At 42.2% G+C, this 27,924-nt stretch overlaps 1 protein-coding gene and 1 long non-coding RNA gene across 3 annotated transcripts; one reads left to right on the plus strand and one right to left on the minus strand.

Annotated features, from left to right (window-relative positions):
• Window positions 1–2,863: 2,863 nt before the first annotated feature.
• Window positions 2,864–21,374, minus strand: ero1a (endoplasmic reticulum oxidoreductase 1 alpha). 2 transcript variants are annotated; one of them, XM_021584316.3, is made up of 16 exons: window positions 20,778–21,374; window positions 12,931–13,050; window positions 12,766–12,849; window positions 12,503–12,547; window positions 10,747–10,817; window positions 8,982–9,055; window positions 8,574–8,694; window positions 8,317–8,363; window positions 8,133–8,141; window positions 8,004–8,030; window positions 7,537–7,629; window positions 6,622–6,868; window positions 5,862–5,931; window positions 5,638–5,724; window positions 5,305–5,441; window positions 2,864–5,151 (listed from the first exon to the last, which is right to left on the minus strand). In XM_021584316.3, exons 1-16 carry the CDS (start codon window positions 20,859–20,861, stop codon window positions 5,091–5,093), a joined length of 1,377 nt encoding a protein of 458 aa, XP_021439991.3. In that variant the 5' UTR covers window positions 20,862–21,374; the 3' UTR covers window positions 2,864–5,090. The 2 variants fall into 2 exon arrangements, with proteins under 2 accessions (XP_021439991.3, XP_090076551.1); XM_090220425.1 differs by lacking the exons at window positions 2,864–5,151; window positions 5,305–5,441; window positions 5,638–5,724; ... (3 more) ...; window positions 8,004–8,030; window positions 8,133–8,141 and adding an exon at window positions 15,257–15,301 and having other exon boundaries at window positions 8,202–8,363.
• Window positions 21,375–21,387: 13 nt separating this feature from the next.
• LOC149972014 (uncharacterized) lies at window positions 21,388–27,924 on the plus strand. The gene is made up of 2 exons (XR_016491850.1): window positions 21,388–21,585; window positions 25,199–27,924. It is a non-coding gene; the product is annotated as an uncharacterized LOC149972014 (long non-coding RNA).

Consider the following 27,924-nt stretch of genomic DNA (forward strand, 5'->3'; position numbering starts at 1 on the left):
ACAGCTAACGATTAGCGGGCCACAGATGGCCGTTCAGGTAACGTCGCGATGGAGGGGCCAGTTCGATAACTCCCTTGGGCAGATAACGTCGGTAGTCCAGTCGTGAAGGGGCTCCGCGTCGGCAGTAAAACGGGTCCGGATATGTGATTGTGGCCCAGGAGTGGCTGATGGAACTCTTCAGCTGGCTAGCTCCGGAATAATTTATGTTTGCTCTAGGACCGACGTAAGCCAATAGTCACTCGGATAGCAGCTAGCAGGCTGCAAGATACAGGTGTAAATGTCCAAAGCTTGCGGTAGAAATCCGGGGATATGATGAGAAAATAGGTCCGGTATGCTCTGGTCTGAGTTGTGTTGTTCAAAACTGGAGAAAGCATTTCGAGCTAAAGGATAGCTGATGACCACCAACCGTGGTTCGCTGGATACTAACGTTAGCCAGTAAACTGGCTAGCTTCTGGCTAGCTTCTATTGTGGATTTCAGATTTGAGGTGAATAATACTTTTTTTTTTTTATTGGTGAGGCGGGTTGCAGGAAAGTGCTTTGAAGTTGAGATTTAAAAAAAAAAAAAATATATATATAATAGTAGTGACACCGTACAGTTTGTTTCCTGTAAAAAGCTTTGGTTTGCTAAAGGTTTGCTGTGTCTGTCAGCGTAGTGTCCAGAGCATGGAGGCGCTATCAGGAGACAGGCCAGTACATCAGGAGACGTGGAGGAGGCCGTAGGAGGGCAACAACCCAGCAGCAGGACTGCTACCTCCGCCTTTGTGCAAGGAGGAGCAGGAGGAGCACTGCCAGAGCCCTGCAAAATGACCTCCAGCAGGCCACAAATGTGCATGTGTCTGCTCAAACGGTCAGAAACAGACTCCATGAGGGCCCGACGTCCACAGGTGGGGGTTGTGCTTACAGTCCAACACCGTCCAGGACGTTTTTCATTTGCCAGAGAACACCAAGAGTGGTAAATTCGCACTGGCGCCCTGTGCTCTTCACAGATGAAAGCAGGTTCACACTGAGCACATGACAGACGTGACGCTGTGGAGAACGTTCTGCTGCCTGCAACATCCTCCAGCATGACCGGTTTGCCGGTGGGTCATTCATGGTGTGGGGTGGCATTTCTTTGGGGGGGCCGCACAGCCCTCCATGTGCTCGCCAGAGGTAGCCTGGCTGCCATTAGGTACCGAGATGAGATCCTCAGACCCCTTGTGAGACCATATGCTGGTGCGGTTGGCCCTGGATTCCTCCTAATGCAAGATAATGTGGCTGAGTGTGTCAGCAGTTCCTGCAAGAGGAAGGCATTGATGCTATGGACTGGCCCGCCCGTTCCCCAGACCTGAATCCAATTGAGCACATCTGGGACATCATGTCTCGCTCCATCCACCAACGCCACGTTGCACCAGACTGTCCAGGAGTTGGCGGATGCTTTAGTCCAGGTCTGGGAGGAGATCCCTCAGGAGACCATCTGCCACCTCATCAGGAGCATGCCCAGGCGTTGTAGGGAGGTCATACAGGCACGTGGAGGCCACACACACTACGGAGCCTCATTTTGACTTGTTTTAAGGACATTACATCAAAGTTGGATTAGCCTGTAGTGTGGTTTTCCACTTTAATTTTGAGTGTGACTCCAGACTATGTACAAAAAGTACTGTAATTTCAAAACTGTTCACTCTATTTGGATTAAAATACCCTCAAATGAAAGCTGAAAGCCTGCACTTTATCCTCAGTTATTGTATCACTTCATATCCAAAGTGCTGGTGTACAGTCAAAACGACAACAAATGTGTCACTGTCCCAATAATTTTGGAACACACACACACCCATTCAAAAGTTTGGGGTCACTTAGAAATGTCCTTGTTTTTTTTAAAGAACAGCACATTTTTTGTCCATTTAAAATAACATCAAATTTATCAGAAATACAGTGTAGACATTGTTAATGTTGTAAATGACTGTTGTAGCTGGAAATGGCAGATTTCTTTAATGGAATATCTACATAGGTGTACAGAGGCCCATTATCAGCAACCATCACTCCTGTGTTCCAATGGCATGTTGTGTGAGCTAATCCAAGTTTATCATTTTAAAAGGCTAATTGATCATTAGAAAACCCTTTTGCAATTATGTTAGCACAGCTGAAAACTGTTGTCCTGATTAAAGAAGCAATAAAACTGGGCTTCTTTAGACTAGTTGAGTATCTGGAACATCAGCATTTGTGGGTTTGATTACAGGCTCAAAATGGCCAGAAACAATACCTTTCTTCTGAAACTCGTCAGCCTATTCTTGGTTTGAGAAATGAAGGTTATTCCATGTGAGAAATTGCCAAGAAACTGAAGATCTCATATAACGCTGTGTACTACTCCCTTCAAAGAACAGTGTGAACTGGACCTAACCAGAATAGAAAAAGGAGTGGGACGCCACGGTGCACAACTGAGCAAGAGGGCAAGTACATTAGAGTATCTAGTTTGAGAAACAGACGCCTCACAAGTCCTCAACTGGCAGCTTCATTAAATAGTACCCGCAAAACACCAGTCTCAACGTCAACAGTGAAGAGGCGACTCCAGGATGCTGGCCTTCTAAACAGAGTTCCCCTGTCCAGTGTCTGTGTTCTTTTGCCCATCTTAATCTTTTTTTTTTATTGGCCAGTCTGAGATATGGCTTTTTCTTTGCAACTCTGCCAAGAAGGCTAACATCCCAGAGTCTCAAGAAATAGGACCTGATGGCCTTCTACTTGGTACTCAGCATAAGGCCCCGTAATAGACTAGTTTCTGGACCAGTGGGTGTACTTGTTCATCAAGCTGCTACAGGAGATAGGGGCCTTTCTGACTCAGACAAAGCTACTTACTTTGTGTGCCACATATTTTCCCTCACAAACGGTGGGCATTTATGTAGATGATGTAGGACAGCCAATGTTTATTTTTTCACTCATAGAAAACATCCCATTACATTCAGTTGCCCTACATAGAAAAGCCCTGAGGAGTGTACACATATCAATTGTCAACGCGTTTTACATAAGTAGTGTGCAAAAATGTTTGAGGATAACGTAGTCAACCACTCGCCAATAAACCCATTGTGAAAAAGTACTGGAAGCAAAACGGTGCAACGTTTTTTTTTTTTTAACCTAATACAGTATCTAAGGGGGCTTTCACACCTAATTGTTTTGGAGCTGTTTTTCCCGATTCAATTTGTACCGTGGTGCGGTTCGCTGCAGGCGAGAACGCAGTCCAGACCAAACACGCGCAGTATTAATGGTTGTTTGACTGCGACCATTTGATGAAATCCACGCAGCATCATAACTTTGTATTTCTGAAACATTCTCTGAGTAGCAGCGCATTTATGAGCGCATCCGATGCAGATTAGTGGAGAGGGCTATACTATGGAACAACGTTTGGGTCTTTGCGTGTCAAATAAGCTTGTTGACCAATCAGGACCTGAATATGACTGCACGTCACATACATTTAACGCGTTCATAGTGTAATAACTACGTACAAAAATGATCACTCATATGTCACAATGATTCATCGATACGTATGCTATGATGCTGGTAAAGTTGTCTCGCGCACCTACAGTGCTGGTCATAAAAAAAAGCTAGCTAGCTCATGGATGCAAACAATGTTCTTCCCCAAAAACATAGCAAAACGACAATCTGTTTCAGTAGCTAGAGTTAGCTAGCTAGCTTGGGGTAATCTAAAATAACCCTAATTTATAAGACCGTTCTTATTTGATTAACGGTGGTCAGACCCATCTATGTGACGCTAGCCACAATAGTGGACTTTGCGGTTAGCCTTCAAAATAAAAGTGTAATTGACAGTGATGCAAATTAATACAAATAGTGGAATTATGACATAATTGAATAGATCATGCTAAACGAGGTTGAAATGTTATATAAAATCAACAAAAGACAATCTGTTTAATTCACACTGGATTTAGAATAGAATTGCAATTTAGAATTGCATTAGGGGCATACTTATTTCACTGTACAGCATTTATATATATATATATATATATATACACACACACACACACACACACACATCCAAGTCAGGATGGCCTAGGAACAGTGAGTTAACTGCCTTGTTCAGGGGCAGAACGACAGATTGTTTTTTTTTTTTACCTTTGTAGCTTAGGGAATCGGTTACTGGCCCAACACTGTAACCACTAGGCTTACCTGTGGATCGATGACATGGAGTATCAGTCTACTCAGTGACACCCAGAGAACATTAGTGTCGTTGCTCTTATTGTGGGACTCTGAAAGAACTGTGAATTGAGCCACATTTATTGTCAACCTGTGTGTATTGAACACTATTCCAGAAGAAAAACAAGTAAGAGTTATCAGAGGAGGACATTGGGAAGAAAATATCTTGGGTATTGAGTAGACATACCCCATTTCATTGATCCCCACTCCTTAGGTAAAGCTGTACAGTGCAATATTAATGTCAATACACACAATAGGCTGCCTGGGGAGGTGATTTCAGTCACAGTCCCACGATAAGAGCTACAACGCTAATATTTGTGTAAACTCTTCACAGTTGTGTTCTGTGTGTCACCAGGTAGACTGGTAACCCATTTCATTGCTTCACATTCCAACCTTCTGTAACCTTCTGCATCACTTTCAAAAAGGCAAACCGCAAATTCCACCTAATCGTTATTGTGGCTAGCTTCACAACACAACCCGGTCTGGTCGAGCATCATGAAGCTAGCTGGCTGCTTATAGCGTTAGCCTCGGGCAACAGGGTTTAGTAGCTGGGTAGCTATTTATTTTCGTGAACTGAAGAATACCAGAAGTTGTGGTCCAACAGAACATTCTGCAATTAAACTGTGTTATTTGATGTAACAAATACTCAAACTCTGATTCGAACTGTAGATCAAAACTGTGTGAAAACACCCTTATTGGCAAGTAGCTCAAAGGGGATTGGCTACAGCCCATGTTCCTTTGTTTGTTTAGTTAGATCCCTTGTAAAGTCACTTGTCAGGACTTTCACTTGTGTCTTTCAGCAGCCCCAAATACCCCAGCTACATGCTGATGCTGTTGTATTTTGAATCATTTCTAATCAGCCTGGTTATTCTTTTGTGGGTATGTGGCTCTCTGTAGGGACGTGTGGGTTCAGGCTACCGGACCTTAGACAGCAGTGATCGGAAGTTCTCCAACTCTCTGATGCTGGTTGAAATCCTGAAAAACAAAATGTAAACCTTTTACACAATTAAGTTCCTGTATGACATGGGTTTGAGTAGAGTTAAGAGTGGTTGTCATATAGATTTTATGTTGATTTGAACTGGCATGTCTTTTCTAGTATATCTAATTCTATGCCAGGAACTATTGTACCTTCCAAAGGCATTGAGGAGAGACACTATCTCTTGGCGACTGAGCTGGAAAGTGAGCCGGGCGCTGCTGGATTTGGGCAGAGCCTCGATCTGTCGCTCGGAAAACAAGATCTTCAGGGCTGTGCCTAACCCCTGAGTCTGCATGGAGTGAGAGTGTATACTTATAGCATTCATAACGACCTAAGTCACCTCAATCCCTCTACATTGGTCAAGGTGTCTACAATACAATATTACCTCACTAACTAAAGTAGATCTTTGTATCACCAAAATAAAATGTCTGAGCAGTCAAATATCACACACACAAAGAGTTAAGAGGACTCTCCTGTTCACTCGCCTGTAGTTTGCCCCAGAGCCTGCATTTAAAGCAGCCCACACAGTCCATGATCCTGGAGATGTTGCGGAAGGTCAGCCTGAAATCCTCCTGATGTCAATGAAAAGAAAGAGCAATTACAACAGAAAGAGAAGCACAGATAGTAGTTCAACAGACATGACTACATAACATCCATATAGTTCAATGTGTTCTAAGAGTACTATACTGTAGGCCTATAGCATACTTACCTTGAGATTGGCAGCTTCCTCCTTATTCCCAGCAAACAGAGACGTTTCGTCAAAGTGCAAAGGGAAAGACCTGAGGGGTGTTAAAGAGTTTTTCACTGCGATGATACAACACAAGCAGGTACCTTTTAGAGTACATCAGCTTTTATGCAGCACATTGAAATATCAGCTGATGTAAGAAGGGCTATACAAATACATTTGATTTGATGTAATATGCATATACATTATTTATGAAGCATATATGGAGTGCTTATGAAGACTGCATGAATATAGTACATTTATCATCAACTAGATTCAGCTGCGGGCCGATTCTTTCTTGAGCACATGTTCGGGGGGCCGGAAAATAATTTCTAGATTGCAAATTGACCGCAAGAAGCCAAACCGATATAATGTTTGACTAAAACAATCATTTCAAACCTTGCTTACATTTGTATATGATCATGTGTCTCGATTATGCGTGAGAACACTTGGGAACAGATTTCTTGAATGAAAATCACTTTACAGTCTTTTATGTCCAACAAAAATGTTACAAAAATGTTCATTTTTCCTCAGAAAACTTGGGGGGCCAAATAAAACCACCCGTGGGCAAAATTCAGTCCACCAGATGGTGAACCCTGCTATAGTATGACTTTGTTTGTTTAACATGGTGTATCAATATACTGTTAATTCATCTGGACCGTGACCAAATACATTTTAATACATTTTGCTTAGTGTTTAACATAATTGGATTGACCCAGTAATTCTTTGCCTGCAGTACACTCACTTGGCCACCTGGAGGAGCTCTAGGAGCACGCGTTTGTGTTGTCGGTCCTGGGTGGGTTGGCCAGTGTACAGCTGGAAGGAGGGGCGCTGGAGAAGAGGCAGGACTTTGGCCAGGGCACGCAGCTCGATCAGGTAGAGGAAGTAGAGGTTGCGCAGCCTCTTTGGGCCCTCGCCGTTGGTCAGCTGGGCATCGAAACGTTGTTGGAACTCAGAGACATTGTGACCCCACTTTTTCTGGAACCAGTTGTCTGAGAGGGAGGAGGAAGGAGGTGAGACTTTGGCCCTGTCCAGAAACAACCACTGGCCCATACCCCCTGGACACTTGTAGAGATCTGAGAGGATTTTATTTAATGAGTATAGTGCCACCTTGCCCTCTGATAGGCTTGCTTACATTTTGTCCAATCCTCTCAGATCTATCTGTCTAGGGGGAGGGGGTTGGGGCTAGCAGATGTTTCTGTGCAGGTTCTTTGATACACCCCTCCTCAATTGACATATTGTAATACATATTCCCATTGCAGATATAAAGAGGTGAAAAGTAAATATGGTATAGGCATAACAGTTCATCTGGGCAACATGCAACTCCATCGAACATCTTTGGGATGAATTGGAACACCGACTGCGAGCCAGGCTTAATCGCCCAACATCAGTGCCCGACCTCACTAATGCTCTTGTGGCTGTGGAAGCAAGTCCCAGCAGCAATGTTCCAACATCTAGTGGAAAGTCTTCCAAGAAGAGTAGAGGCTGTTATAGCAGCAAAGGAGGGACCAACTCCATATTAATGCCCATGATTTTATAATGAGATTCTCAACAAGCAGGTGTCCACATACTTTTGGTCATGTAGTGTACCAACCAGCTTCCTCTTTGTGTGTGTGTGTGTGTGTGTGTGTGTGTGTGTGAGAGAGAGAGAGAGACTCACCATCTAGGAGGTACCGGGCACTCAGGTGTATGTTGATGCTAGAGTGGAGCCCAGAGACGAGCCTAAAGAAAGCCCTCTTTTCCACACACTGGCCTGGGAGGATATCGGGGATGATAGACAACTGAGGCTCATTGGTCAGTCAACCTAGCAACCTGTGCTGGCTCCAATATTTTATTTTCTCATTGTCCTTTTCAGGCACGGTAACCAAGACAGCTCGGCACAGAACAATAGTGTGAAAGGGGTAAATATGTATCAGAACATTGTGCTTCAAGATATTCATAGGACAATGAGTGGACGTCATTGATTTACATTTTAGTAATTTAGCAGGCGCTCTTATCCAGAGTAATTAGCGTTAAGTGCCTTGATCAGGGGCACATTGGCAGATTTTTCACCTTGTCGGCTCTGGTATTCAAACCTCTCTAACGGCTAGGCTACCTGGTCAACGTTACAAGTGTTTTACTGCTTACCATCCAGCCAACTGTAAAATGTCTTCCCTGCAAAGACATGAGATTATTAATTTTATGGGATACTCATTGAGCTCAACGAACAAACATTCCATGGTCCAAAATAACTATAATTGTAAACATGATCCTTACCATCAGTTCCTGTGGGTGGAAAGAAACAATAAAAGATCAATGAAAATCTTTGGTTGCAACTTGCAATACAAAATATATACTGTATATTCTTGACACTTAGATCAATTTGAATTTATTCTTTAAAGCTAATTATTGCATTTGAAGATTATGGAATTACTACAGTGGGTAAATCAGGTGGACTTACCACTGTAAGATGCCATAGGATTTAGAGGTCGCTTCACAGTGTATGGTCTGAGGAAAATCATATTGTAGCCTACTGTTAACATCCAAAATCTAAATTGCAATGCCATTTCATTGTTTAAGTGGCAACTGATTCACATCCAAGGGAAGCATTTATGAACATTTATAAGCATTACAACTCATAAGCATGTATGACATGCATAAAGCATTTATAATGACTTATTCATGAAAAAGTTATTATAAAGTGTAACCAAGTCTTACTTGAAGCAGTTCTCCTCATAGATGCTGTTCCAGATTTGCCAGGCCTCGGGCCCCTTGTATCCAGTGAAGCGCTCTGGATTTAGCAGTAGATCCACGTACTGGGAATCAGGAGACTCCTCATCTTAGAATAAACAGTGTATGAAAGAACCTTCATAAAGAGGATGAGTCTGTTGCATCTATTCTACCATACTGCATGCAGCCTACTACAGGATACTGTAGCCTACAGCACAAGAGGATGCTAAGAGGATGGAAGATTTAACATCCCTCTTGAATGAAAAGCTGTTGCCTCAGGCACAAATAATGTTAAGTCTAGCTGTCTTTCACAGATATTTGGACGAGTTTAACATTCAAAATATTTAAATTCGACAAAATCGTTCACTGAGAAGAGAACATGGTTGGCTTACTTACCATCAATCACACAGAATCGCTCTGCCTCGTCATCATGCTTGTTCCATTCCAGGAGGGCCTGTCTGGTCTCCTTACTGCACAGAGAAACAACCACAGGGATGTCAAGTTATTGATCCAATACAAGAGATGAAGTAGTATCAGGCCCGGTCCTGGCCGTTCTGCCGCCCTAGGAGAGACAAAACAAATAGCTGCTTTCCGCAAAACTACAATAGTCCCAACAAGCAAAATACGTATTTTCCAGATATTGAAATCAGGTTCCGTTTTGGTTCTGAATGAAAGTTGAAAAGATGATTGGGTCAGATTTGGTCCAGAATCTATGTTAAAACGATGTCGGTCTGTGCTTACTGGGGTGTAGCCTACAGCGTTGGCCCGCAATATAATTGTATGAATGCCCATCCATGTGGTAGGACTACCATTTGTAACAGGCAGTTGCATTGACTTAATTAGTCCTGATTACTGTGACTAATCACAATAACTATTTAAGCTCTGAATATCAGCTACCCAACTTTATCAGGAGTTATCCTGAGCGTATTTGCATTGAGAATCAATGTGTTTACACAGCGGGAAATGCAGAAGTTGATTCTTTTTCGCTCATCAAAAATGTGCAGATAAAAACTTGAAACCCACTGGTCATGACAATTTGCCCACAAGATGAAACTCCTGGACAGCAGTTGTAAGTAGCCTGATTGTCCATTCCATAGTCAATTTTACTTTGACCTGGTTTTAAAATATGTTGATTGTTAACATGTTAGCGCATTATTATTATTTTTTTGGTTGTATTTTACCCACTTTTCGCCCCAATTTTGTAATATCCAATTGCAATCCAATTACGATCTTGTCTCATAGCTGCAACTCCGTAATGGTCTCGGGAGAGACGAAGGTCGAGTCATGCGTCCTCCGAAACATGACCGCCAAACAGCGCTTTTTAACACCCGCCGGCTTAACCAGGAAGCCAGCTGCACCAATGTGCCGGAGGAAACACCTTTCAACTGATGACCGGAGGTCAGCCTGCAGACGCCCGGCCCGCCACAAGGAGCTGCTAGAGCGCGATAAGGCAAGTAAAAGCCCCTGGACAAACCCTCCCCCAACCCAGACAACTCTGAGCCAATTGTGTGCTGCCCTAAGGGACTTCCGGTCACGGCCGGTTGTGATACACCCTGGGATCGAACCCAGGTCTGTATTGATGCCTCAAGCACTGCGATGCAGTGCCTTAGACCGCTGCACCACTCGTAAGGCCCAGCGCATTTTTTATTTGATGAGCGCCATTTAGGTTAGGCTATTTGAACGAGAAACCTGATGCATGATGTAAAAAGTGTCCGTTTATTCACATGATCATACATTTTATCTCCAGTCTGTAGGCTACAGAAAAGACCACATAGGACAGATTATATCTGCTACATGTTTTATGTTCGATTATGTTTTTGATGAAACGTTGGTAGAGTGCCGCTGCGATAAGTCTGTCCAACAGCACCCTGGAGTGGCACGCTGGGAATGGACAAGCAAAATATTTTGCGCCCCTGCCTTTGACAAAGTTGGCACTGTTTATCATAGAGCGTCATCAGTGCTCACCTTGAAAGCCCATATGCTTTTTGAGAGAAATTGTCATTGTTTTTGGGAAGAATTATGTGAGGTTTTATTTGTTGTTGGAGGTGCGTCTTGGTCAGTTGAGCTCAGAAAATGCCACCCTCGTCAATCTGCCGCCATGGGCAGCCGCCTAATCCTGCCTTAATGCTACATCAGACTTGGCATAGATCTCGGTCCTTACCTGAGGGAGCTGTCCACTGCTCCAAGCGTCTCAGCCTTCTCACACTCCTGGTTGTTTGCTTCAGCCGAGTACTACACGCATACACACACAAACATAGTTCAACTGTTTTAGCACATTTACAGTTGAAGTCCGAAGTTAACATACATTTAAACTCAGTTTTTCACAATTCCTGACATTTAATCCTAGTAAAAAATCCCTGTCTTAGATCAGTTAGGCTCACAACTTTATTTTAAGAAAGTGAAATGTCAGAATAATAATAGAGAGAATGATTTATTGCAGCATTTATTTCTTTCATCATATTCCCAGTGGGTCAAAAGTTTACATACACTCAATTAGTATTTGGTAGCATTGCCTTTAAATTGTTTAACTTGGGTCAAACATTTTGGGTAGCCTTCCACAAGCTTCCCACAATAAGTTGGGTGAATTTTGGCCCATTCCTCCTGACAGAGCTGGTGTAACTGAGTCCGCTTTGTAGGACTCCTTGCTCGCACACGCTTTTTCAGTTCTGCCCACAAATCTTCTATAGGATTGAGGTCAGGGCTTTGTGATGGCCACTCCAATACCTTGACTTTGTTGGCCTTAAGCCATTTTGCCACAACTTTGGAAGTATGCTTGGGGTCATTGTGCACTTGGAAGACCCATTTGCAACCAAGTTTTAACTTTAACTGATGTCTTGAGATGTTGCTTCAATATATCCACATCATTTTCGTTCCTCATGTCGCCATCTATTTTGTGAAGTGCACCAGTCCCTCCTGCAGCAAATCACCCCCACAACATGATGCTGCCACCCCTATTCTTTACGGTTGGGATTGTGTTCTTCAGTTTGCAAGCCTCCCCCTTTTTCCTCTAAACAGTTATATTTTTGTTTCATCAGATCAGATGACAAAAGTACGATCTTTGTCCCCGTGTGCAGTTGAAAACCGTAGTCTGGCTTTTTTATGGTGGTTTTGGAGCAGTGGCCTCTTCCTTGCTGAGCGGCCTTTCAGGTTATGTCGATATAGGACTCGTTTTACTATGGATATACTGTAGATACTTTGTACCGGTTTCCTCCAGCATCTTCACAAGGTCCTTTGCTGTTGTTCTGGGATTGATTTGCACTTTTCGCACCAAAGTACGTTCATCTCTAGGAGACAGAACGCGTCTCCTTCCTGAGCAGAGTGACGGCTGCGTGGTCCGATGGTGTTTATACTTGTGTACTATTGTTTGTACAGATGAACGTGGTACCTTCAGGCGTTTGGAAATTGCTCCCAAGGATGAACCAGACTTGGCTGATTTCTTTTGATTTACCCATGATGTCAAGCAAAGAGGCACTGAGTTTGAATGTTGGTCTTGAAATACATCCACAGGTACACCTCCAATTGACTCAAATTATGTAAATTAGCCTATCAGAAGCTTCTAAAGCCATGACATAATTTTCTGGAATTTTCCAAGCTGTTTAAAGGCACAGTCAACTTAGTGTATATGTAAACTTCTGACCCACAGGAATTGTGATACAGTGAAATAATTTGTCTGTAAACAATTGATGGAAAAATCACTTGTGTCATGCACAAAGTAGATGTTCTGACCGACTTGCCAAAACTATAGTTTGTTAACAAGACATTTGTGGAGTGTTTGAAAAATGAGTTTTAATGACTCTAACCTCAGTGTATGTAAACTTACGACTTCAACTGTAAATGGCCTAAGTGCACTACAGTAGCTATGTGATATGACCCTCATTTCAGATAATTCCCCTTCATAAAGTTCTTAATCATATTACCTTATTGTGATGGCCATTTGTTTTGATTCCCTCTGGAACCTCATTCTGTGGAACATGAGTACAATCTTAAAAGGTCACCTATGTAGCTTTATGGGCGACCCGACCATATATATATATATATATATATGTGTGTGTGTGAGTTATAGAGCCGTCATTCTCATTGAAAGCAAGTCTAATAAGCAGTTCTATTGCTATGCACTCAACTTATATGAATCCTTATTTGATCAGTGACAGAGGTAGGCCAACGTTAGAAAGATACTCACTGGTGGACATGGGATCACAGCACAGTTATTTTGCCCACAGAGGCCATTGTCTGTCCAGAATGGACATGGCTTATTCAGGTTCACCTAAAGAACGGCGTAGAGATTTTATCATGATATACTGTAGTTGGGACACATGAAGTGACAGGTGTGAGAAGTCTGACTTGCCTTATAAAACCTGAAATAGTCAGACTCAAGCAGCTTCTGAAGTTTGGGGAAGAGTCGCTCATTGTTGAAGGCATCAATTGTCTCCACATCACAAGCGCAGTCATCCAAGCTACCGGTCACCTGTGATAACAAAAGAAAGTGTACTTCATGAACTGTAAGCATACTTCAACTGTAGGGCCTATAATTCACAATTCAAACTTTGATCTGAAAACAGTTTGCCATAGGGTGGAGAGAAATGTTTGCATTTTTATGTATCTGATCGAGAGTGACTAACAAGTCAGTAATTCGATCATGATAGCTGGCTAGACCAATCTAAAAACATTTTGCCTGACATGGGGTAATTGAGTGACTGTCAGTGACTGACCTAACAAGAGGAAAAACTGCTGATGCACAACCACATTTTTAAAAATTGCACCTTGTGTATTCTACTATTTCAAAGGAAAATTCTACCCAAAAATGATATTTTGGCATTTGTTTCATTAGTCCATTATTGACATAGTCCCGAAATGTTTAGCTTATCAGCAATAAAGTTTAAGATATTTAAGTTTCAAAATACAGAAATCATCCCCTTATTATGTATTTTGCAAAATGCAACATCATATGATGCAAAATAGTTTTTTGGGTGGAGTTTTCCTTTAACTCTTGATTGATCAGTTGCCCATCCCAGTCATAAACAAATGTGACCCGATTCAGGAAACTAGGCGTATGTCACAAGCCACGACTTCACAGGAGAGCCATTTGAAAGTAAATATAAAAAATATTTTTTGGGCAGAAATGCCTTCTTGAACATGTGAACTTTCATGTTCCTTAATAACAAACATTTATGCCATCTGTAAATGGTTTAGCCAAAGAAAAAGACAGGAACCTTCCTGTTAGCCATGATTGGCTGAGATAATGAGTGGGCTGGACATGCCGAGAGATGAGTTTCAGATTGTTCTGCGATGTAGCATCTTGCTATAAAAGGAGCTGCTCGTTTAGTGTAGATAATATTTTCTACTCCAGTTTTTTTCTAAAGATATAATGTTAGCCATGGAGAACTGCAAATATATTGCTACTGCTCTCAATTACATTGCGGCCCTGAATTTCAGGCGCTAACGACAAAGGTCAGTTGGATAAAGTTGTGATGGACTACTTTCTGGAGGACGATCGTGCCTCTCTGAATCAGACGATGAGGAAATCCCCTATTTAGGTCAAAACATTTTCATTGAAGAAGACATTGTAGAGTCTTCTAATGACGGTGATGGGGAAGAAATGGCGATCAACAGTGTTGTTGTTTCACGGAAGAAGTTGACCGAGTTTTGAAATCAGTGGAACACAACGGGCCAAACAAGCAGTGCAAACAAAATGAAAATGACACAGGACGTCTTATTTAATGAAAGTGGTTGCAGTGTGCTGTGAAGCTTTCATCCATGTATACGGGTAAGAATCTAGCTACAGTTTCAGATAGTATACGTTTCTAATTTTGTCAGAAAGTTGCTGTTAGCTAGCCAGCTGGAGTTCGACAGCTGGCTTGCTAGCTAATGTTAACATTGAACCTAATTTATTTGGTTAACTTTAGCTATGACAATCGGTTTGTATTGCTAGTAACGTTACTCTATGGATTGGGATTATAGTGCATTTTTTAGCTTGCTGACGTGACATGTTGAAACAAAAGACCAAGTTAATGCTTGCAGTTAGTGGTGTTTTCTCAGAATGCCATTTCACATTACTAGTTATAGCCTAATGTCAGCTAGCTAATGTTAACATTGAACCTAATTTATTTGGTTAACTCTAGCTATGACAACCGGTTTGTATTGCTAGTAACGTTCCTTTATGGGTTGGGATTATTATTTTTTAGCTAGCTAATGTTACATGTCTAAACAAAAGATCCCAAGTTAAAGCTTACTGTGAGCTAGCTAACGTTAGATGGCTGGCTTGCTAGCTAACATTCATTTACGTGTATGAAGTGTGTGTAACATTAGTGAGGTTATCTCAGAATGCCATTTCGCATCTATTGTATAATAATGCAAAAATATGTGTATCTGGAATTTGTCTTTCAACATCAGTAGAACACACCGGACTCTCCTCCACCAGTCATACAAGGAGAATGGTCTAATGCCTCCCATCATAAAGAGAGCTGGCCCAAGCAAGCAAAGGCAGCAGCGCAGTCATCAACTACATGCACCATTTCTTCACCAACTATTGAGTTGGGGAAACAAGTCTGGTCCTGAATTGTGATAACTGCAGTGGCCAAAACAAGAACAGGTTTGTGCTCGGATATTGAGCCTGGCGGACCATGCACAAACTCCACCAGTCTGGACCTTGACTTCCAGATCACAGGCCATACCAAGTTTGCCCCCGGCTGGTGCTTCGGCCTCATCAAGCAGCGCTTCTGAAAGACAAAAGTGAACACTTTGTCTGAGATTGCTGGTGTTGTGAAGAACAGCACTGTGACAGGGGTCAACATCCCACAGCTGGCTGGACTGGAGGATGCTACGGTGCTGGTGGAAAGCTATGACTTGTTACACGTGGTCTTACAGACGGTATAACACCTGACTCCGTACTTCAGGCCGCTGCCACAGATCAAGCTGTACCAGCAATCCAGGTCAAAATAATTTCATGGCATTGTATGAGGTTATTCTTCTTATTTAAACATGGTAGGTGAATTGATGTTGTGCAGGGTTGTAGTGTTTTCTGATTTTTTTGTTTGTTATTATTCCATTTTACAGCTTCGATGCTCTGGAGTCTGGTGTTGTCGCCAAGAAGCGTTCGGAACTGTCAGGACCAGGTTTTAGCTACTGCATTATGCTGATATCCTTCCTCACATAGATGGTATACCTGTACAAGTACCACCTGGACTGGACACAGCTAGACAATCTTATCTTTATGAGAAGATGAGGGAGTTTTGCGACGAAGAGGCTATGGACATCACATACCCTGCACCAAAGTCAAGTGCAGGACAGAAACAGGCTCTCCGAATATAGATTCCCTTGTTCATGCGTGGTTCAGACGGACCAGTCATCAGCACTATCTGCAGTGAATCTATTCAAATGACTCTCTCCTAACACACACACACGCCATACATTGCTGCTACTATTTATATTTATTTATTATCCTGCTGCTCAGCCATTTTACCCATGATTGTATGCATATAACTAAACTCAGCAAAAAAAAATGACGCCCCTTTTTCAGGACCCTGTCTTTCAAAGATAATTTGTAAAAATCCAAATAACTTCACAGATCTTTGTTGTAAACTGTTTAAAACACTGTTTCCCATGCTTGTTCAATGAACCATAAACAATTAATGAACATGCACCTGTGGAACGGTTATTAAGACACTAACAACTTACAGATGGTAGGCAATTCATGTCACAGTTATGAAAACTTAGGACACTAAAGAAGCCTTTCTACTGACTCTGAAAAACACCAAAAGAAAGATGCCCAGGGTCCCTGCTCATCTGCGTGAACGTGCCTTAGGGATGCTGCAAGGAGGCATGAGTACTGCAGATGTGGCCAGGGCAATAAATTGCAATGTTCATACTGTGAGATGCCTAAGACAGCGCTACAGGGAGACAGGACTGACAGCTGATCATCCTCGCAGTGGCAGACCACGTGTAACAACACCTGCACAGGATCGGTACATCCAAACATCACACATGCGGGACGGGTACAGGATGGCAACAACAACTGCCTGAGTTACAACCTGGTTATAACCTTTATTCGGCAAGACAGCTCTTCCAAAAGGTGGGGGAGTGGCAATCTTTAGTGCTCGGTTGTCTATCTTCAGAGCTCTAAACTGGGAAATGCTTAACACCCCGGCCATCCTACAATCTAAGCTTGATGCCCTCAATCTCACACAAATTATCAATGAACCTACCAGGTACAACTCCAAATCCAGAAACACGGGCACCCTCATATATGTCATGCTAACTAACTCGCCCTCCAAATACACCTCTGCTGTTTTCAATCAAGATCACTGCCTCATTGCCTGCATTCGTAATGGGTCCGCGACCAAACGACCATGCCTCATAACTGTCAAACGCTCCCTAAAACACTTCTGCGAGCAGGCCTTTCGACCTGGCCGGGGTATCATGGAATGACATTGACCTCATCCCATCAGTAGATGATGCCTGGCTATTCTTTAAAAGTGCCTTCCTCACCGTCTTAAATAAGCGTGCCACAGTCAAAAAACTTAGAGCTAGGAATAGTCCTTGGTTCACTCCAGACCTGTCAGCCCTTGAAAAGCACAAAAACATCCTGTGGCGTTCTGCATTAGCATCGAATAGCCCCCGTGATATGCAACTTTTCAGGGAAGTTAGGAACAAATATATACAGGCAGTTAGGAAAGCTAAGGCTAGCTTTATCAAACAGAATTTTGCATCCTGTAATACTAAATTCAAAAAGTAAAGTCCATGGAGAATAAAAGCACCTCCTCCCAGCTGCCCACTGCTCTGAGGCTAGGAAACACGGTCACGGTCATTTCTCTACAGCTGGCCATGCTTTCCACCTGGCTACCCCAGTCAACTGCCCGGCATCCTCCACAGCAACCCGCCAAAGCCCCCACCATTTCTCCTTCACCCAAATCCAGATAGCTGATGCTCTGAAAGAGCTGCAAAATCTGGACCTCTACAAATCAGCCGGGCTAGACAATCTGGACCCTCTCTTTCTAAAATGATCTGCCGAAATTGTTGCAACCCCTATTACTAGCCTGTTCAACCTCTTTTTCGTATCGTCTGAGATTCCCAAAGATTGGAAAGCTGCCACGGTCATCCCCCTCTTCAAAGGGGGTGACACTCTAGACCCAAACTGCTACAGACCTAAATCTATCCTACCCTGTCTTTCCAAGGTCTTCGAAAGCCAAGTCAACAAACAGATTACCGACCATTTCGAATCCGACCGTACCTTCTCCGCTATGTAATCTGGTTTCAGAGCTGGTCATGGGTGCATCTCAGCCACGCTCAAGGTTCTAAACGACATCATAACCGCCATCGATAAGAGACCCTACTGTGCAGCCGTATTCATCGACCTGGCCAAGGCTTTCGACTCTGTCAATCACCACATTCTTATTGGCAGACTCGACAACCTTTGTTTCTCAAATGATTGCCTCGCCTGGTTTACCAGCTACTTCTCAGACAGAGTTCAGTGTGTCAAATCGGAGGGCCTGTTGTCCAGGCCTCTGGCAGTTTCTATGGGGGTGCCACAGGATTCAATCCTCGGGCCGACTCTCTTCTCTGTATACATCAATGATGTTGCTCTTGCTGCTGGTGATTCTCTGATACTCCTCTACGCAGATGACACCATTCTGTATACTTCTGGCCCCTCTTTGGATACTGTGTTAACTAACCTCCAGACGACCTTCAATGCCATACAACTCTCCTTTCTTGGCCTCCAACTGCTCTTAAATGCAAGTAAAACTAAATGCATGTCATTCATCCGATCACTGCCCGCACCTACTTGCCCATCCAGCATCACTACTCTGGATGGCTCTGACTTAGAATACATGGACAACTACAAATACCTAGGTGTCTGGTTAGACTGTAAACTCTCCTTCCAGACTCACATTAAGCATCTCCAATCCAAAATTCAATCTAGAATCGGCTTCCTATATCGCAACAAAGCATCCTTCACTCATGCTACCAAACATACCCTTATAAAACTGACCATCCTACCAATCCTCGACTTCAGTGATGTCATCTATAAAATAGCCTCCAAGACTCTACTCAACAAACTGGATGCAGTCTATCACAGTGCCATCCGTTCTGTCACCAAAGCCCCATACACTACCCACCATTGAGCCCTGTACGCTCTCGTTGGTTGGCCCTCGCTTCAAACTCGTCGCCAAACCCACTGGCTACAGGTTATCTACAAATCTTTGCTAGGTAAAGCCCTGTCTTATTTCAGCTCACTGGTCACAATAGCAGCACCCACTCGTAGCACGCGCTCCAGCAGGTATATCTCACTGGTCACCCCCAAAGCCAATTCCTCCTTTGGTTGTCTTTCCTCCCAGTTCTCTGCTGCCAATGACTGGAACGAACTGCAAAAATCTCTGAAGCTGGAGACTCATATCTCCCTCACTAGCTTTAAGCGCCAGCTGTCAGAGCAGCTCACAGATCACTGCACATAGCCCATCTGTAAACAGCCCATCTATCTACCTACCTCATCCCCATACTGTATGTATCTTGCTCCTTTGCACCCCAGTATCTCTACTTGCACATTCATCTTCTGCACATCTACCATTCTGTTTAATTGCTGTGTTGTAATTACTTCGCCACCATGGCCTATTTATTGCCTTAACTCCCTTATCTTACCTCATTTGCACTCACTATAAATATACTTTTTGTTTTCTTTTGTTCTACTGTATTATTGACTATGTTTTGTTTAATCCATGTGTTACTCTGTGTTGTTGTATGTGTCGAATTGCTATGCTTTATCTTGGCCAGGTCGCAGTTGCAAATGAGAACTTGCTCTCAACTAGCCTACCTGGTTAAATAAAGGTGAAATTTAAAAAAAAACCTGCTTTGTGTGATGTATTGTTGTCTCTCGATCTTTGTGCTGTTGACTGTGCCCAATGTTAGTACCATGTTTTGTGCTGCTACCATGTTGTGTTGCTACCATGTTGTTGTTATGTTGCTGCCTTGCTATGTTGTTGTCTTAGGTCTCTCTTTATGTTGTGTTGTCTCTTGTTGGGATGTCGGTTTTGTCCTATATTTAGATGGCATTTATTTATTTTAATCTCACGCCCTGGTCCCCGCAGGAGGCCTTTTGGTAGGCCGTCATTGTAAGTAAGAATTTGTTCTTAACTGACTTGCCTAGTTACATAATGGTTAAATAAATACAATAAATAATAATGTACTATTTACTCCATACATTTTCCCTGACACCCAAAAGTACTATTTTGACAGGAAAATTGTCTAATTCACACACTTATCAAGAAAACATCCCTACTGCATCTGATCTGGCAAACTCACTAAACACAAACGCTTCGTTTGTAAATTATGTCTGAGTGCTGGAGTGTGCCCCTGAATATCCGTCAATAATTTATAAAAAAAGAAAATTGTGCAGTCTGATTCAATAAGGAATTTCAAATGATTTATACATTTACTCAAGTATGACAATTTAGTACTTTTTCCACCACTGGATGTGGCTGGGGGTTATAACATTTCTTTCACATGACCCATCAATTTAGACAAGTGTCTGGGTAAGTGTCATCTAATATTTTTATCTGGACACTGTTTACCTGGAATATTTTCTTATTGTAGGCTACTACCACTTTTAGTCTTACCTACACTACACAATGTTTAGCACATGGCCTCATGTGAATCCTTAAAGAGATGGGTGGGGCTGGCTTAAGAGGGTGTGAACAATGTTGAATGGGTGTAGACAAAGGAGAGCTCTCCAGTAGGTACCAAATATTCTAAGGCCATTTTCTCAAAAGTGATTTTATAAGTGTATCAAAGCACAATTACGTTCCCATTGTTTCTAAAAAAAAATGCTTTGTATGATACATTTTGTAGCTCTGAGTCTCTACTTTTATCCAATCTAAACAAACCAATTTCAAATGTTGCTACATAAGACCGAATCCAGGTGAGTCACATTTTTAAGTTAAACATTGTTCACAGCGACTCTGAACAACAAAACCTAATGGAGGCATAGAACCTATTTTAGGTTATTATATAGTAAGACAGTAGTTGTACCAGGTCATTGATAAGTTATATTCCTCAATAATCAATAGGTAGGCTAGAAATTGAAAATATCCCAGAATGTGTTCTAAAAGTTTGAGGCATTCGTCATAGTGCAACAAATATCAAACCAATAGAAATGTCTAGTAGAGGGCAGCAAAATATTAGTAGCCGAAGAGCATTGATTACCTGGCAGAAACACCCGTGCGCGGCAGAGCTCGACACCTGGAGGTAATACATCGAAAGAACACCCAGAAAAACATACCGCTTCATTTGGTTGCAAATAGTTGTAATTCAACACTTTTAAAAGTTAAGAGATTGAAGCCAAACGTTGCCGTTAATTCGGAGGAAAATGCTCCAGTCACACCGAGGTAAGGGTGTATGTATGATTCATCAAGAGATTTATCCCATGCTCATAAGCAGATATGTTTTATATAATGACGAGACGCTCATGTCTCCGCCCTAACAATGGGAGTCATTGTCCCAAAGGCTGAAAGACACACTACAAGTTCCAAAAATAAGCCCATTAGAAACGCATTGGGTTGATTTGGGCTAGAATTAAATCTCACGTCGCCTCTTCCGCTCTGTTATGAGCAATTGACAGCGTTTGGTAGACGCTTTTAGCATTGGTTATCCGTGGAAGTTTGAATATTCACTCCATGCAATGGAAAAGGCTCACCTGAACATATATTCAGCAACCTCAGTTTATCTGACATTGTTTAAACTATCGTGGACCAAATGGTCACGTAATTCACGTAGTCGAGTGAGGCAACCGGAAGCGTGCTTGCCTCACTCGACTACGTGAATTACGTGACCATTTGTATAGGCGTTATGTTCCGTATTGTCAATTGTGACGTACTATTCAACTGACAGCAATCTAGTGATTATTAGAATAATCAAACCGCTCATGTAGCGAGACCGGAAGCGCCAACTGCCAGGGGAGGAGAGTGGGCGACTGTACGTAGAAATATCTGCGCAAGCGTCTTTGAAAGACAGTGTGAGTTACAGCGCTAACTGCTATAGAAGGTTGAGTGGGTACGTATGTGGTCGAATGTCTAGCTAGTGTAGTCCGGGGGACAGAATGGAAAAGGTCGGATGTTGTGATAACATGCTAAAATTGCTTAATTGTTTTGGTTGGCTCAGCATTTTAATTCGTTGGTATTGCTAGGTAGCAAGCTAACTGTATGCCAATAGCAGCGAAGTAAACTAGCTATCTACATTCAATTCGACTGTATTGTGGCTAGCTCGCTCTCACCATCTAGCTAGGCAATCTCAAGTCTATCGTAAATCATGTTAGTTAGCTTGGCTAGTTTAGCTGTTCGTGTTTCTAGCTAAACTAGGTAGCTAACCAGTTATCGCAAACAAGGGGCTCAATAACTCAACTTTTCCCACATTGTTACGTTACAGCCTTATTCTAAAATGGATTTTAAAAAAAAAATCCTATACAATCTACACACATTACCCCATAATTACAAAGCGAAAATAGTCATGACATTTTTGCAAAAAATATTCAGACCATTTGCTTTGAGACTCGAGTCCAGGTGCGTCTTGTTTCCATTTAGCCCAGATGCCTCCTGTTTCCATTGATCATCCACGTGATGTTTCTACAACATGGAGTCCACCAATGGTACATTCAATTGATTAGAGATTATTTGGAAAGGCGCACACCTGTCTATATAAAGTCCCACAAGTTGACAGTGCATGTCAGCGCAAAAACCAAGCCATGAGGTCAAAGGAATTGTCTGTAGAGCTCAGAGACAGGATTGTGTTGAGGCACAGGTCAGGGGAAGGGTACCAAAACATGTCTTCAGCATTGAAGGTCCCCAAGAACACAGTGGCCTCCGTCATTCTTAAATGTAAGAAGTTTGGAACCACCAAGATTCTTCCTAGAGCTGGCTGCCCGTCCAAACTGAGTAATCGTGGGAGAAGGGCCTTGGTCAGGGAGGTGACCAAGAACCCGATGGTCACTCTGACAGAACTACAGAGTTCCTCTGTGGAGATGGGAGAGCCTTACTGAAGGACAACGATCTGTAAAGCACTCCACCAATCAGGTCTTAATGGTAGAGTGGCCAGACGGGAAGCCACTTCTCAGTAAAAGGCACATGACCGCTGGCTTGAAGGCTGCCAAAAGGCACCTAAAGACTCAGACCACGAGAGACAAGATTCTCTGGTCTGAAGAAACCAATATTGAACTATTTTTGCCTGAATGCCAAGTGTCATGTCTGGAGGAAACCTGGCACCATCCCTACGGTGAAGCATGGTGGTAGCAACATCTTGCTGTGGGGATGTTTTTCAGCGGCAGGGACTGGGAGACTAGTCGTGGTCGAGGGAAATATTTAATGGCGCGAAGTACAGACATAATTGAGGAAAACCTGCTCAGGACCTCAGACTGGGGTGAAGGTGCTCCTTCTAACAGGACAATGACCCTAAGTCAAAGACAGAGAAGAATGGGATAAAATCCCCAGATACAGGCGTACCAAGCTTGTCGCGTCATACCCAGGATGGCTCAAGGCTGTCCATGCTGCCAAAGGTGCTAAAACAAACTACAGAGTAAAGGGTCTGTATACTTGTGAAAATGTGATTTAAAAAAATATATATTTAATTTTTTATAAATGAGCAAACCATTCTAAACCTGTTTTTTGCTTTGAGATTATGGGGTATTGTTTAGATTGAGGAAAAGATCAAATGTCATCTATTTTAGAGAAAGCCTAACGTCACAATGTGTAAGAAGTCCATGGGTTTGATTATGATTTTAACGCCAATACCGATTTATTGGAGGACCAAAAAAGCCGATACCGATTAATCGGCCTATTTATTTATAATGACAATTACAACAATACTGAATGAACACTTATTTTAACTTAATATAATACATCAATAAAATCAATTTAGCCTCAAGTAAATAAGGAAACATGTTCAATTTGGTTTAAATAATGCAAAAACAAAGTGTTGGAGAAGAACGTACAAGTGCAATATGTGCTAACGTTTCAGTTCCTTGCTCAGAACATGAGAACATGTTCTGAGCAAGGGACTGAAACGTTAGCTTGAAAGCTGGTGGTTCCTTTTAACATGAGTCTTCAATATTCCCAGTATGAGGTTTCTGTGTTATGCACTATAGCCCATTACCATATATATATGATTGAATATTATCTGCTGTTGGCTTGTGTGGATGTATGTATGTGTTATGCAACATAGCTGACTTGAAACATTGTTAACAGTTTCAAGGCCATGGGCCTTTCTCATAATGGAAAAATACAGAATAACATAAAAACGGACACATACAGAACGTAGTGTAGCAAACCACAGACTGTTTTTGTTAGAACTCAAACTTAACAATAACAGAAACCAGATATGTGATAACGGTATCTAGGGAATGAGAGCATAGATACTCGACACAGCAAGTTACATCTATCAACTGGAGCGCCCGGGGGCTGGTACCAGCTCGTACGACAACAATCAATAATAGGCTGGGTGAGTCTAAACCACGCCCAGTCTCTACTGTGATAGGCCAACAGACGGGTTGGAACTATGTCTATCACAGTATAAAGAATACCGTTTACATACATCTTGTCAGTTCTCTGTTTTGCCCTGCGAGGTGGGACAGAGAGCCCGTATATACGAAAATTGCATTTACCACTTATTGCTTAGCTAATAAAAAATACATAGTATACAATCGGTGACTCATTGTCATATTTATCCTGATACCAGATTCGAATTGACGCAACTCTAACACCAGGTACGAAGTTTTAGGTTGTTGTTATTATAGGACTATTGCCATCTATACCATTTGTATTTAATTAACCTTTGACTATTGATTTTCTTATAGGCACTTTAGAATTGCCAGTGTAACAGTATAGCTTCCGTCCCTCTAGTTAGCGCGCGCTAACTAGCTAGCCATTTCACTTCGGTTACACCATCCTCATCTCGGGAGTTGATAGGCTTGAAGTCATAAACAGTGCAATGCTTGACACGCAACGAAGAGCTGCTGGCAAAACGCACGAAAGTGCTGTTTGAATTCATTTATGTGCCTGCTTCTGCCTACCACTGCTCAGTCATACTTAAATGCTTGTATGCTCAGTCAGATTATATGCAACGCAGGACACGCTAGATAATATCTGTAGTTAACTAGTGATTATGATTGATTGTTTTTTATAAGATAAGTTTAATGCTAGCTAGCAACTTACTTTGGCTTACTGCATTTGCGTAACAGGCAGTCTCCTTGTGGAGTGCAACGAGAGAGGGGCAGGTCGTTATTGCGTTGGACTAGTTAACTGTAAGGTTGCAAGATTGAATCCCCCGAGCTGACAAGGTGAAAATCTGTCGTTCTGCCCTTCAACAAGGCAGTTAACCCACCGTTTCTAGGCCGTCAATGAAAATAGGAATGTGTTCTTAACTGACTTGCCTAGTTAAATAACGGTATAAAAAAATATATATCTGCAAATCGGCGCCCAAAAATACCTATTTCCGATTGTTATGAAAACTTGAAATCGGCCCTAATTAATCGCCCATTCCGATTAATCGGTCAACCTCTAGTCTGAATACTTTCCAAAGGCACTGTATATACACTATACTTCTTGAAATACTTTCCTATCTCTCTCTCTTTGGGACAGTGTGGTGGACCGTTGTGATGACACTGTAGACATGTCACCTGTGCACCAGGTAGTCAATAGAAGCTGTCCTTGTGGTGACACGGGCTGGAGAACATCCTGCTGAGGCTGCAGACAGGTCTGAGGGACAACCAGACCTCACAGGACAAACACTCACAGCCAAGGTGAGCACTACAATAGGCCAGGGTAACAGGACAGGAAGGTGAATATCTTAAGGGAGGGGAAAAAAGTGGGCGGAAGCCTTTTTGGTGCTAGGCAGAACCCTTTGGTTCTACCTAGAACCCTCTATGTAGGGTTCTTCATATAAGCCTCTGTATATGGTTCTATGAAGTGTTTTACTGAGAACCATTTGATCTTTGGAGTGTTCTTCCTAGAACCATCTCTGAACGGTTCCACCAGCCTTATTATCCTTTAACATTTTATTTCTTTGACAATATTTACATGTAACAAGTGCAATAAGTCCAACTAATAACAGATTGGATTAGTTTAGAAAAGTGTGTTCTTTGTGTAGCATAAGATGTATCAACTAATCAGTGTACATGTAAGAATAGATTAAAACAAACCATTCTGAAAGTCACCTTGCAATAGAGCATGCTGGTGATATGGTTCTATGTAGAACCCTTTTTGCCTTTCAAAGAACCCTTTCTTCCAGAAAGTGTGCTTCAGATCAAAACGGCTCATTTTGCTATTATGCATTATGCTGTTTTGCCAAGTCCTACTGTATAATTGTCATGCCTTGTTACCGTAGTAACTGGCTATCTGGCACAAATACAGTAGATTCGTATTCGCACCCCTTGACTTTTTCCACATTTTGTTGTTACAGCCTTATTCGAATATTGATTAAATCGTTTTTTTTCCCTCATCAATCTACACAATGACAAAGCAAAAACTATTTTTTATAAATTTGTGCAAAACATTGTGTTTACGTAAGTATACAGACCCTTTACTCAGTATTTTGTTGAATCACCTTTGTCAGTGATTACAGCCTCGCTCTTTCTTGTGTATAACGCTACAAGCTTGGCACACCTGTATTTGGGCAGTTTCTTGCATCCTTCTCTGCAGATCCTCACAAGCTGTCTGGTTGGATGGGAAGTGTTGCTGCACATCTATTTTCAGGTCTCTCGGAGATGTTTGATTAGGTTCAAGTCCAGGCTCTGGCTGGTCCACTCAAGGACATTGAGACTTGTCCCGAAGCTACTCGTGCGTTGTCTTGGCTGTGTGCATAGGTTGTTGTTCTGTTGGAAGGTGAACCTTCGCCCCAGTTGGAGGTCATGAGTGCTCTGGAGCAGGTTTTCATCAACAAGCTTGTTTCTCATTGTCTGAGTCCTTTAGATGCCTTTTGGCAAACCCCAAGCGGGCTGTCATGTGGTTCTTACTGAGGAGTGACTTTCGCCTGGCCACTCTACCATAAAGGCCTGATTAGTGGAGTGCTGCAGAGATGTTTGTCCTTCAGTAATGCTCTCCCATCTCCGCAGAGGGACTCTGAAGCTCTGCCAGTGACCATCGGGTTCTTGGGTCACCTCCCTGACCAAGGCCCCTCCCCCCGATTCCGCAGTTTGGCCCGGGTGGATAGCTCTAGTAATAGTATTGGTGGTTTAAAACGTCTTCCATTTAAGAATGCTGGAGGCCACTGTGTTCTTGGGGATCTTCAATGCTGCAGAAATTTTTTGGTACCCTTCCCCAGATCTGTGCCTCGACACAATCCCGTCTCTGAGCTCTACAGACAACTCCTTCGACCTGATTGCTTAGTTTTTGCTCTGACATGCACTGTCAACTGCGGGACCTTATAGACAGGTGTGTGCCTTTCCAAATCATGTCCAGTCAATTACATTTACCACAGGTGGACTCCAATCAGGTTGTAGAAACATCTCGTGGATGATCAATGGAATAGGATATACCTGAGCTAAATTGAGGATCATAACAAAGGGTCTGAATACTTATATAAATAATTTATCTGTTTAATTTTTTTATACATTTGAAAAAAATTCTGATCCTGTTTTTGCTTTGTCATTATGGGGTAGTGTTTGTGGATTATTTTCTCTCAATTTAATACATTTTAGAACAAGGCTGTACCACAACAATGTGGGTAAGGGGTCTGAATACTTTCTAACTGCACAGTGTATATTAATGTAATGAAATTGTATCGGTCACATACACATATCTAGCAGATTTTTCGCAAAATGCTTGTGTTCCTAGCTCCAACAGTGCAGTAGTATCTAACAATTATTCACAACAATGCACAATCTAAAAATAGAAGAATGGCATTAAGAAATATATAAATATTAGATCGAGAAATGTCGACATGGCATCGACGAAAATACATTAGAATAGAATACAGTATATACATGAGATGAGTAAAGCAGTATGTAAACATTATTCAAGTGACAAGTGATTCTATGTATATAGGGGGTGTTCCCTTTATTCCATACATCCTGCATGTTGATTCATGGCCTTGGAAATGTAAATACTAAAATAATGTTTGGCTTTTAAATTCTTTCTGTTCTGAGGCCTAACGGAATGGATGAACAGCCATGTAAATGCCAATTATTATTAAATGCCTTATTCTTATCATGTCTTTCCAAATCCATTTTGATTACAATATCCCTGAGATGAATGTTGTATAATGTTATGGTCCTTACGGCAATGTAACTTGCACTTTGTTTTCAGGTTTGAATGACAGTGTATTCCCCTAAACTTATTTCAATAAAGTTGTTACTTGTTTATATGTA

Source organism: Oncorhynchus mykiss, chromosome 25 (assembly GCF_057628025.1).
Source record: "Oncorhynchus mykiss isolate SJ-2025 chromosome 25, ASM5762802v1, whole genome shotgun sequence".
Classification (NCBI taxonomy): Eukaryota; Metazoa; Chordata; class Actinopteri; order Salmoniformes; family Salmonidae; genus Oncorhynchus; species Oncorhynchus mykiss.

What these genes read in the sequence shown, in the direction of transcription:
- ero1a (XM_021584316.3), bottom strand. Translation starts at nt 20,861, where the DNA reads ATGAAGCGGTATGTTTTTCTGGGTGTTCTTTCGATGTATTACCTCCAG. An exon ending in GCGATTCTGTGTGATTGATG is followed by an intron (nt 8,695 to 8,981) that starts GTAAGTAAGCCA and finishes GTTTATTCTAAG; the next exon opens with ATGAGGAGTCTCCTGATTCC. An exon ending in TGCCCGGTACCTCCTAGATG is followed by an intron (nt 6,869 to 7,536) that starts GTGAGTCTCTCT and finishes CCTCCCTCTCAG; the next exon opens with ACAACTGGTTCCAGAAAAAG.